A 12,313-nucleotide genomic window follows, 5' to 3' on the forward strand; every position below is an offset into this window, starting at 1 on the left:
CCGCTCCTTCCGGTCCTCCGGATTATGAATGACGTTGGGCGGGGGACTTCCAGACACATTGCCTCTTCTTTATTTTCGCCCCTTTCCCCAGCTCAGGTCCTTGCAGGAGGCGAGTGCACCTCCTCAGGCCGCGGCTTCCAGAAGTAGCCTCGGAATCCTGGCTCGAGCTGGGCGGGAAGGCGCGGTGGCCCGCGTCGCCCGCATGCTCCCGCGCCCTCCCTGCCTGGCCGCGCCCCTGCGACCAGGTAAAGAGGGCGCTCGGGCTGCTCTGCACCCGCCACCCCCTGAGAACCGCGCTCGCCCTCAGGGGTCGGCAGGGCTGGCCTTGGGGGCGAAGGTGGGACCGGTGAGGACTCGCAGCCTTGAAAGTCTTTCCAGCCCCACATTCACCGCAGACTTTTAGCACTGGTGCAGATGGAGGGCTTCGCGCCCTTCCGCTGAGTGGCGCGTGGGCCACTTGGCTGCGAGCCATCCCTGGGTAGAGCTACAGGGCAGCTTTTCCCGGTAGGGGTTTGTGTGGTCATTTGCTGTTAAATGCAGGGAAAAGACCACTTGGAACACGGTTTAACTTTTCCCAAAGACATACTTGCAGCCCTTCCTGATTGGACGCTGTACATGAATACTATTTTGCAGTTATTTGGGGACGTTTGCTTATCCCCATTAAAGAAGCGTTTCTCTTCCATTATTAGCTCGAACAGAAAACTTAAGATAAGCTTGCATGTGAATTGCTTTGGCTTCAAAAAGTGGATACTCAAACTTTGTTTGATTTGGGAATTACACGACTCCATCCCCCGCCATTATCCACCACCTTTGTCATAAATTCCTTAAAGTCAGAAAAAGTAGACGAATGTACCTCGTACCACATTGCTAAAGATGGTGGCGTTTGTCAAGTTTCCCTCGTGCTGTTCGACAGAAAGGATATTTAGAGGAAAGAAAAAAAAAAGCAAGAACTAGAAGTGATTTTAAACATGTGTGTATGGTCCTGAAATGCCATGAGAATAAACTGTTACAACAACTGATTGGCTGTCATATTTAGTAGATCCAACTTTAAGCTATGTGAGTGTTAACTGCATACCCTGCGAAGATAATTGCCTTAGGTATGCTCATCACTTGAAATTGTGTATCAGTCGCATCATTTTAAAGAGGCCTAACTTCAAAAATAAGATGGAGGTTTGAACGTTGTTTTATGTTACTAATTTAAAAAACAAAACATTAAACTAGTAAGGGGCCATGGAGGGGTGGGCTGTCAAGGAAGGGGAGTCAGTATGCAGTGAGGCCCAGGGGGAAGGGAAAGTGAAAAGAACACTATGCATTTCTCAATACTATGTGTTTCCACACTTTAAACAAAACTAAAAACTTTGTGGTCGTGGGCTTAACGGAGTTTTGTTTTAAACTTTCTAGCTATACTTTCTAGCTTTTTGTTTCAACAGCACATGGTTTGAAATGAGCACAAACCACAATCCATTTGGCCTTATTAATAGCAGTAATTTAGCAGAGATTAAAACATCTGGGACCCGGGTGTCAATCAATATTATAGACTGTTACCTGGTATGTGTTGTTTTTATCCTTAAATGCAAAGTAACTTACTGGTTTCTTCTATCAACACTTCTTGGGATGCAGGAGTTTAAGCTTTGTAATCATAAAATAAGTATTGCTTGCTGAGATAACTTTTTCTTTTTCAGGCATACTGATATTTTCAGCATGTTTACATGTATGCTGTCCTTCCCTGTTAACAAGGTCAGATTTAGCTGCAAGCATTATGATGTCATAGCAACAGACAGGTCTTTGAATCTCCAGGGAGATTATATATTCTTCTATAGCTAAGATTTCAGTAAGCATTTCACTTCCAAACTTTTCTTATTTCATAAAAATTTCTTGCCCTGGTATGCAAATAGCTAATTTTAATCCTGGGTTAATTGCCCCTGAGTTATAATCCTACACTACATAGTATGAACTCTAAAAGCTTTGTTTGTTTTTTTGACTTTTAATTAGAGGTAACAGACTATTAATTTTTTGTGAGGAAGCACTTTTAAAAATCCATATTGTAGTAAAGGGGTTTGTAACCAAATAATGCTGCTTTGTTAAATGTCTAAACCATGAGCTAAGTTGTACATTCAAAATATTGAAGACTGTCTGATGGAGAGAATTGAGCAGGTTTAAATTTAGATTTCGATGTTTGAGAGAAATAAGTAAATGGTCATACTTGTTAACTATGTCAAACTTTTTATTTTATAAAACAAGTCAGTGAGGAAGGGAAACGAACAGCTAAACAAAACTTGTCAAGTACAAGGTTCTGGCCCCTTGAAAACCTGGGAAGAGATGGAAGGAGTGAGGAAGGATAGTAAATGAAGTCAGGAAATAAAGAGGGGAGTCACACTGAAGCTACACTGCTTCTGGTTTATCCTTAGTGTGCAGGAATGTGTGTCTAAAGATTATTGTTAGAGAATGAACTGTGGAAAGTGGAGTGAGTGAGGTGCATTACCTCCTGTAAGCTGGGGATGACATCAGTTCAGCAGCAGGGGTGCTAAGGAATTAGATTTAGGTTCTGTATCAAAGAAGGAGGTAGCAGTGTGTGAGAGGTGAAGGAGTTGAGAGGGCCTTCAAGCTTGGAGGTAGGTGAATGGTGTTCCTATTTCATCAACCATGGCGCCAGGAGAGAAAAATGAACAAATTTAGAAAAATACCCAGTTGAAGTGTCAAGGAGTCTGGAGCTCAGGCAAGACGTGCCTGAAATAAGTGTTGGAGTCAGATAATATTTAAAGCCATTGGCACTGCAGAGCACATAGAACAATGCTGTTGAGATGTGGCTTGTGTACTGGTAATGGGCCATGAAATCAGTCAACAGTCATAACGTAAGAGGAAAGGGAAAAACAGCATAAATAATCAGATTTATTCCATGCAATAGTGTAAGTACTCATGACATTATATCAGGTTTTGCTGTTGCCTTTTGTGGCAGAAAAAATTATATATATTAAGCCAGTCACTCTCCCACTGAGCCTTTTTGATTTTAAACAGTGCCTTCCTAAAGTCCCCAAGCTTCCTTTGAATTCACCACATAGTCCAAACTTGCATCAAACTTGTCATCCTCCTGTGTAACTAGATTTGAACCATTAAATCATTGAGGGATCTGAAGAATATACACTCAATGGAATCAGGAAGCAAAGACAAGGAATTATATCCAGTGTTAAATCTGTAAAATAATGTTTGATATGGAGATTTATGAGGTTGGCATCCTTACTGAAAATATTTTAATAACATAATTTCTGATTATTTTTACTTTGATAAGATTGTTCCTACTACAATAAAATGTGCTTTAATTTAAACTATATTCTGATATACTAATATTTTTTAAATTACAGGTTTTTGAGACAGATTCTCATTAACATGAGCTGGCCTCAAACTGGCTATATATTTTAGGATGACTTTAAACTCCTGATTCTTCTTCTTCCACTTTATAAGGGCAAATAGTATTTTTTATTCTAGAAAAATTTCTGAGCATTTTCAAAATAGATCCCTTTAGATTCAGTGAATCCTTTAGGTTTTTTTTGAAGCAGGTTCTTTCTGCAGTCTTGGCTGTCCTGAGACTCACTATGTAGACCAGGCAGGCCTTGAACTCACAGAGCTCCTCTTGCCTTGAATGCTGGGATTAAAGAAGTGAGCCAACATGCTTGGCTAATATTTCTTAATGTAAGACAAAATAATACAAAATAGTAATAATTTGCCGAATAACATAACATTTACTCTGTCATATAAATTGTAATTTATTGTGTAATATCAAGTTGCCGAATATCCTGACTTGAACTTTGAACACAGAGCATTCAAATTGCTTTTTAAAATTCTAGGTGATAAAGAAGTATGTTTATTTTTAATATTTTTTATTATCTTTTTCTCTCTCTCTCTCTCTCTCTCTCTCTTTCTCTCTCTCTCTCTCTCTCTCTCTTTTCTCTCTCTCTCCACCCCTCTCTCTTTTTCATCTTGGCTCTCTCTGTCACTGAGAACACTTGCCTCTGCTTCCCAAATGTTGGGATTAAAGGCATATTTGGCCAAGCCCAACAGTTCTTCTTTTTAAAGAGTTTAGGTTTTTTTTTTTTTTTTAAAAAAAAACAACCTTGATTTCTCTTTTCTTATGTAAAATGTTTTGTCAACGCCAAGATATATTAATTAGAACGAAAATGCAAAAGGCCTAAATGTCTAAGTATTATACCTATGATTTAATATAACCATTTAAAATAAACATATCATTGAAGATTTCTCTAAACAATGTAACTGAAGCATTTCTGTTTTCTTTTTACCTATTTATTCCTCTTACAAATTCCCAATCATGCTGACGTAGAAGAGACAGATGCGTGTTCTATTGACTGTGTTCAGTTCCTGACGCTTTATGCTTTTGTCTGCTGCTTTGTCATGTCCTCTCAGTGACTGCAGTATGGCATCTGGCAGAATTGAGGAGGAACACATGACAGGTGTGTGTGTGTGATGAAAATCTAGTAAGGGACAATGCAAGCTGCATCCCAGAACCCTTGGAGACCCTGGGATTGTGGAGTGTCTGCCTTAAAGTTCAAATGTAACCAGAGCATTGTCAAAATAGAAAGAGAAGGGGGAAAGGAATTTCTTTTACTTATATTTGTAAACTTTGAGCCAAAACGATGTTCTACTACCAAAAACACAGGGCAAACCAAACACTCACTAAATTTGTACGGGTTTATTAAATGTTTAATCTTCATTTAATTAAACTAGTGAGTAATGGAGAGATATTGTCCAGGGAATGTAATGCCTTTTAACTTCAGTTATTAACCAACATTTTTGATTTCCAAGGAAAGTCACATGTACTTCTCATTTTCTTTTAGACAGGATCATTAATTTTTCAGATTTTACCATGGACAGCTGTTTCCATTTTATTTTATTTGTGAGTACTCACAATGAGTAAAGTTTATAGCTTATATGCAAAATTAATTTGCCATTGTTCTTTTGTACCTTTCTACATACGCATACATACACACAGATACACATACACACACACAAACACAGACCAACATTTTTTCTCTCCACTACACCCTCTTCCTATTCCATACTTCTAAATGCTTTTAAAGAGTGCCATCTAGTGTCCGTTTCTCAATTGTGGTTTATGGAACAGAATGTGGGTAACTCTGGACCAGGAACTCAAGAGTATAAGGTCCTAATTGACAAAAGCCTTAAGGAAATCGTTTGTCCTCAAGATGGCCTGTGTGCATTTCAAAAACAACCAGTGTGTGTACCTATCCATCCGTTCATTCAGCAAATACTTTTTACACACAAATATTTAGTAGGCTCTATTTTAAACATAAGCTAACAAAATTCTCTTACAGAACATTCTGGTAAGAATAAATAGTGTGTGTATTATAATGGTATTAAGTGTTGTAGAGGCAATTAAAACATAGAAGGGAAAGTAAAGGGAGTGTATAGATCGGGGTTTGGAATGTAATTTGGAATATAGACATTGTTATTAAATACCCGGAGGCAGTGTTCTTTGTAACAAGTATAAAGATGCTGAAGTTGGAATGCAGTTAGAATTCTAGTGAACCTTACTTCACTTTTGGGGATGCAATAAGCAATGAAAAAAATCGAGATAAACTCAGGAGACATAAAAGGATTAAATCAAGGTCTGTGTAGGGCACTGTAGAAGGCTGGACTGTTATTTCAGTAAGATGGAAAGATACTACAGGACTTGCACGCGGTTGCAGAATCTCATTTTTAACAGTTGCGGGGCATGAGGGACAGAGGCCATGGAAGACAACTGATGTAACTTAGAAGTGATGGTGACTCAGAAGCAGTGGAAATGGTGTGAAGTAGGTTCTGTGTATGTACTACAGAGAGAGCCAGAAATGACGGCCCAGGAGGGAAGGGGGTGTAAAAGAGTACTCACTCTCTATTACACAGTGCCGAGGTTGCTCATCCCATCCCTCAAGGGTTAAACCCATCCCTAAAAGTATGTAATTACGCAGAGTGAGGAAAATTTTCTTTTCAAAGCCATTATTAGGCCTTGAGGTAAAAATTCTTACATATAAATTCTTGCTGATTTTTTTGAAAAACATTTATATTTTATCTTATAAATTGTTGTTTTTGAAAGCATATAACCATATTGATTTTTGTTCTAGGTGACCCAATGACAACAGAAAATGAAAGGCATTAAGAAAAGCCCTACAGAAGAATCTCTGTACCTGGAGTACTCTCACCAAACAGAAGGGTGCATCTTTCCTCTCCACACATCTGTAACTTTGTTTTTATTATCATACTGTGAATGCAAGGTCTTTAACGTTTGCTTAGTTCTTCCGGAAGAAAGTACAGACACTTCACTCCTGAAAGAGGCACTGCCCCAGGATGTAGAAGTACAGGTCATTTCAAAGCAGGCGCTCCCTCCGATAGTCCAGAATTGTTGCTTGCCTGCCGTGGTAGATCAACCTGATGTTTTTTGTAGAGCAGGACTTGCTGTTGTCCTAAGACACATAATCCAAAAATCCTATGAAGCTGAGCCCTCAAGAAAAGAAATTTTGGAACTTCTGGGTTTTAAAAAGACTTGCTTGAAAGCCTGTGCTGAGGTAAGTATAAGGTCTCTTCTGCTATTTAAACCTACAAGTAATAACAGTTACTCCAACGTGACCTTATTTGCCATTAGTAACTTGGATAGTTGAGTCCTTTGTATGGCATCATTACAGGACAATACTAAAAAGAATTTAAAATGTACTTTATGAAGTTTGGATACATTATCTTGAAATAATAACGTTTTTTCTTCTTCATTATGTTGAGGACCTTTAAAAGAAATGTTCATAAATAGATCTGATCTCACGTAGTAGGGCCTTGTAAGCCCTGCAGAGTTTGAAGGCCTTGGGGATGTCTTGGTGGCATGGTGCTGAAACAGAAGCTGAAAGTTCCCATCTTGAGACATAATCCTGAGGCAGAGAACTTACAGGGAAAAGCTTCAGTCTTTTGGAATCTCAAAACTGCCCCAGTACCACACCTCTTCCAACAAGGCCAGGCCTCCTAAGCCTTCCCAAACAGTCACAGCATCTGGGGATGAAGTATTCAAATATATGAGCTGATAGGGTTCATTCTCAGCTAAACCATCAGGTTGTGTTTCTTAGTCCCTGCAGAACTGTGGCCATACCATAAAGCAAAGTGTATGTAATCCAACTTCTAAAGTCTCCATTGTCTTTCTGTCTCAATACTGTTTCAGTGTCCAAGGTTTCTTCCAACACTAGGCAATCTTTAATTGTAACCACATATAAAATCAAACAGCAACTTAAGTGTTTCCAACATACAGTGGCACAGAATTTACATTGCCATTCCAAAAGGGAGTGAGGAAATACTGGACCAATGCAAGACTGAAACACAGAAAGCCAATTCCAGATACCGTAGTTCCATGTCTGATGTCAGTGGGCTTAGATGGCTTCACCTTTACCTGGATGATTGCAACTCACTTCTCTCTCTTCAGTTGGTCCCACTCCGTGTCTGGAAGTCTCCTTGACAGGTGACTCATGGCTCTGGGTTCACTTTCACAGCTCTATAGAACAGCCTCCCTCGAGGCTTCTGGGCAGGGCCTCAGCCGCTCTTTAACCATAGAGGAAGATTTTGAGACTCCTCGACTCTTATATAACGCTAAAGCCAGACCATGTGCTGCCCACGTGGGATGGAGCCTGGCTTCCTCCTTGAATTACATCTGCAAAAGCTTCCTTTGTCGAATTTGGGAGCAGAACATTCCTCAAGCGTTTTCTTTTTGTAAGTTGGAAGCTTTAAAGGGCACCTCCTTCTTTTATTCCATTTTGCATGCATAGAGCCTGTCCTTATCTTTCTTTAGCACAAACAAGCCTTAGTTGCAACATTCAATTTCCTGGTGCTCTTTTTTCCCCTTCCAACTGTATGTTTTTTGTCTCATTTGTTCTTTTTCACTGTAGATCAACATAAGAGTGACTACTAATAGCCATAGGACATAGTCAGTATTAGCCTCTCTTGAAATCTCCTCAGCCATGAAAAATTATTTCATTGCTTTTTAATTCAACCTCAGACAGGTTCCTAGGACAAGGGCATAAAGCATCTACATTTATTTGCAAATATATATATGTATATCACAAGAAAAGTCTCTAGCCCAGTTGCTAATATTGTTTTCCTCTGAAACCTCTTGAGCTGAGGCATTCATAGTCTACATTGCTCTCAGCTCGGTTGTCCTTCCAAGCTCCTACTAGAATGGCCTGTTAAGCCTGTCTTAGAACATTCAGCTACTCTCCTAGTCCAAAGTCTACCACTGTCTTGAAAACAAACAAAAACAAACAAAGAAAAAAACCCAGCATGATCAGGTTGCCATACCTCTGGCCATACTTTCTAATCCTTCCCAAATGCTTCCACCAGCTGAGGCCCAAGTATTCAACTGTATGCGCCTGTTCTCATTCAAACCACCTACCTTGTGGAGAGGGTGATGACTTATCCAGTAAGGATTCAGAAACACAGAAGGTGCATTGTTCAAACATTGTAGTGTGTTTTCTGATCTAGCAGAATCCGAGTGCCCAAAGATGCTTTAGCCCATCCCTTAAATTATTTGACCCAGCCTTATTTCCCAGTAATAGCTAATTTTCTTGAAGATGTGTTGATAGGGGAGAATTGCTCACATCCTGTTTGTCTTGTAGGTTAGTCAGTGGACCAGGCTATGTGAACTCACCATTCCTTTGGCTGTTGAGAATTTTCTCCAAGAGTCCTCTGACCAGCCCCCACCTATCCCTGAAGAGATCCTAGAGCTCGAGAGGAAGCTCAGCGAGCCTGTCAGAGTACACAATGATGACAAACTCCGGAGACAGAAGCTGAAGCAGCAGAAGGCTGCTGGCAGTGGGCCTCCCTCTCGGAAGGGGATAGTGAAGAGCAAGGCGAGTGCACAGAAGACACCCAAAGACTTGGCTGCTTCCTCCAAGAGTCTAGAACTGAAGGTGGCGTTCTCAAAGCTCACAGTGCAAGAGGATGCAGCTGCTCCCAATAGGGAGCCTTCCCACATCAGGAAAGCAAAACCTTCTGACCTGCCGCCTCTGGAGCACGTGTTTGCAGAAGGACTATACTTCACTTTGGCAGACATCGTGCTTTTGCCCTGTATTCACCACTTTTTGGTAAGGATTTGTCTAGTCTTTATGTTACTAGTTAAGTTGCTTGGGTTTACATTTGGTTCTCAGCAAATCTCTGGTCTGTAAAGTGGAGCCCATCCTTAAGCTCTTGATGGTCTTCCCTCCAATGGTGCATATGTGTAAAGGCTTGGTCCTCAGCCTGTAACTTACTTGGGAGATGGTAGAGCTTTTAGGTTCGACCCATTGGAAGGAAGCTATGACAGTGGCTGTGCTGTGTAGCTGGATGCAGGCATTGTGGCACCTTGTGTTCCTTTTATCTCTTTGTTTGCATGAGGTCTCCTCCCTGCACCTTCCTACTCCAGTGTTCTGTGCCGCTACAGGTTCAAAATAACAGGCTCAAGTTGACCATGGATTGACATCTCTGGAACTGTGTGGCAAATCGACCTTTGTCTTACTAACTTCATTATCTCAGTAACTGTCTCATAATGATGAAAATCTGATGAACATACTCTATAGTGTCATCAGTGTAAGGAATGAATAAAATTATGGTTAATTTTGAGTTACTAAATGTTAGCAATTGATATTACTGTTAATTTTAAGTTGCTATTATAATTATCTTTTTAAAATATATTTCAAGGAGACAAAACAAAAATAAGACTAAAAATTAAGAGCATTTGTCAGCTTTATTTTATAACAAAACAGTCAATTAAAATGCTAACCATTATATTGGGTATTATCAAATCACATTTTTTTCTCTCACTTGAATACTTCTCTGTAAGATTGCATGCTTTTCAATGATGCTTTTACTTTACATATAAAGTTTTCTTTTTTAGTAAAATTTATTTGCCTATCTATCTGCTTACCCACCTGTCTCATCCTCTGTGGAAAAAAGAACCAGGTGATATACTATCACGAACATAAGAAACTAGCTTTTGCAGCCTTCCAATTGGTTCTTAGTAGCTGCATTTTTCCTAATTTAAAACATGTTCCCTTTTTCCCTAATAGAGACCCAGAAACCAGATTTTAGTCTGTTTATATATCATCCTGTTTATATATCGTTAGACTTCTAATGAAAATCTGTACATTGGCATTGACACAGTATGGAGAAATTGTTATTCTTAAGGACTCTTTTGTTGTCTTTGTACATTGGCATTGGTACAGTATAGAGAAATTGTTACTTTCTTAAGGAATCTTTTGTTGTTCCTGTGAATTGGCATTGGTATAGTATGAAGAAATTGTTACTTTTTTAAGGACTCTTTTGTTGTCTTTGTACATTGGCATTGGTACAGTTTGAAGAAATTGTTACTTTCTTAAGGACTCTTGTTGTCTCTGTTGTCCAAGGTGAAATGAAACAAGAATGACAAGCAAATTATTTCAGAATTAAACAACATGGAAGGAGACAGAATTGGGAACTGTGTAGGATTTAACTGGTATTTTAAATGTCCCGTGATCCTCTTTTCCCAGGCAAATGACTTTTGGTTTCCTTTATCCTTGACTTCCCTTTTATGAGTATAAAAGTCTGCTGAGTGGTTGTACATTATGAGAGACATGGTGTTCATGATTTCTGATTTCTCAAGAGTTCCTAGAGGCACTCTCATTTTAAACATTATTGAAGGTGAGTTTGTCAGGAGCTTTGTAAGTACTCGGAATACAGTAATGATCAAGGCAGTTAGGATCCCAGACTTCACTGGAGTTAATTTTCTAGTTAGGGAAATGAAGAAATGAACAAGTAAACAAACAAATAATATTTATATAAAATAATGGTAAGTGCTACAGAGAAAATAAGAGTATTTGATTTTTAATTCAAGAAAGCAAAAGACAAATTGGATTCACCTGCATGAAGGTGACTTTAGGTCTTCCAGGTGGCCCTATTCATCTCAGGTGATTTGCATTTCATTTTAGATGAATTTAAATGTTATTTACCTGATTGGGATTAATCAAAGCGAAAGTATTTCTAATTGACTGGATTTTTTCCATCTCTAATCAGGTAGGATATCAACTTGACTATTACTGAGTAAGTCTAATGTTGCAAAGGAACACTAGGTTTAAAATAGAGCAATACTGGCCAGTGAGATGGCTTAGCAGATAAAGTCATGTGTCTTGTGCAAGCCAGACAAACTGAGTTCCATTCATGGCACCCACAGTGGAAGGAAAGAAGAGACTTCTGGAAGCCATCCTGTGATATCTATAAATATGCCTTAGCACATACGCACCTGTGCTGAAATACAGGCACCATAACATACAGTAATAATAAATTTAAAAAAAACTGTTAAGAAACAAGATGAAAATATGTACTTACCCTTTTCTATTACATGGTTTTGAGACAGACTCATCTATCCTGGGCTAGTCTCACACTTCCTATGTTTCGGAGGATGACTTTGAACTTGTAATCTTCTGCCTCTACCTTTCAAATACTGGGGTTACCAGTATGTACCACTACACCTCAGTACGCAGTGAAGGACTCAACCCTGAGGCTTTATGCATGCTAGGCAAGCACTGTCGACCGAGCTGTATCCACAGCTCATTGTTTTAATGACATTTATCATATTCTCCTTTACTCCTTTGTATTTTTTCTAATCTGTACTTTTTTTTTTCAGGACTTCATCTTTCTTTGTCAAAAGCCTTGGTGCTGTTTCTGTCTTATTTTCCTCCCATGAGTCACTTTGAGCGATGCATCCAACATATTTTAGAGCAGTTATAGTGCCAGACATTTGTGCTGGAGTGAGTGCAGACCTTCAGAATCAGGGTCAAGTTTGTGATCAAAAATGAAGACATTAATTTGCATTAGAAGAGCTAAACCAGGGTCAGGGTAACTATCCCCAGACATAAGGTCGGGACATAAAAGATGAAATTGATCTTGCTAAGTCAAGGTTTGGATGACTAGAGTTCAGAAGGGTTAGGGAAATAGGTTTTGCTAAACAGAAGCTATAAAGGGTGTGGTGTGCTGAGGGTGTGCCCTGAACCTGCTCTACTCTTTGCAGTGGGTCCTAAGCTACACAGTTGATTTCCAGTGCTCTGGGACTTTGCCATGGAAGAAGCCTGGCAAATAAGCTGTCTTATTCGGAATTTTAAGAGTAGATTTAAAAGGAATGAATAAAGTGCAGAATTCTCAGTCCCCCTCCTTTGATGCATTTACTAGAGTCCCCTATTAGGAAGTATATTAAGTATTTGGAAGAAATTGTAATGAATAAGCTAAAAAGGTCTCTTTCAGTTAGCATGGCTAATGGCTTGTCCAT

At 39.3% G+C, this 12,313-nt stretch overlaps 1 protein-coding gene across 3 annotated transcripts in view; it reads left to right on the forward strand.

Annotated features, from left to right (window-relative positions):
- The first annotated feature begins 4 nt into the window (after positions 1 to 4).
- Gstcd (glutathione S-transferase C-terminal domain containing) overlaps positions 5 to 12,313 on the forward strand; it is a 90,143-nt gene continuing 77,834 nt past the window's right edge. The window contains exons 1-3 of one of the 3 annotated variants that reach the window (XM_028760378.1): positions 5 to 245; positions 6,135 to 6,575; positions 8,655 to 9,122. In XM_028760378.1, the coding sequence (XP_028616211.1) occupies positions 6,156 to 6,575; positions 8,655 to 9,122 (888 nt within the window). In that variant the 5' untranslated portion in view covers positions 5 to 245; positions 6,135 to 6,155. Of the gene's footprint in view, positions 246 to 1,680; positions 1,738 to 4,376; positions 4,464 to 6,134; positions 6,576 to 8,654; positions 9,123 to 12,313 lie in introns of those variants that run through there. The other 2 variants (XM_028760379.1, XM_028760377.1) reach the window with 2 other exon arrangements.

Source organism: Grammomys surdaster, unplaced genomic scaffold (genome assembly GCF_004785775.1).
Source record: "Grammomys surdaster isolate TR1022 unplaced genomic scaffold, NIH_TR_1.0 126531, whole genome shotgun sequence".
NCBI classification, from domain to species: domain Eukaryota; kingdom Metazoa; phylum Chordata; class Mammalia; order Rodentia; family Muridae; genus Grammomys; species Grammomys surdaster.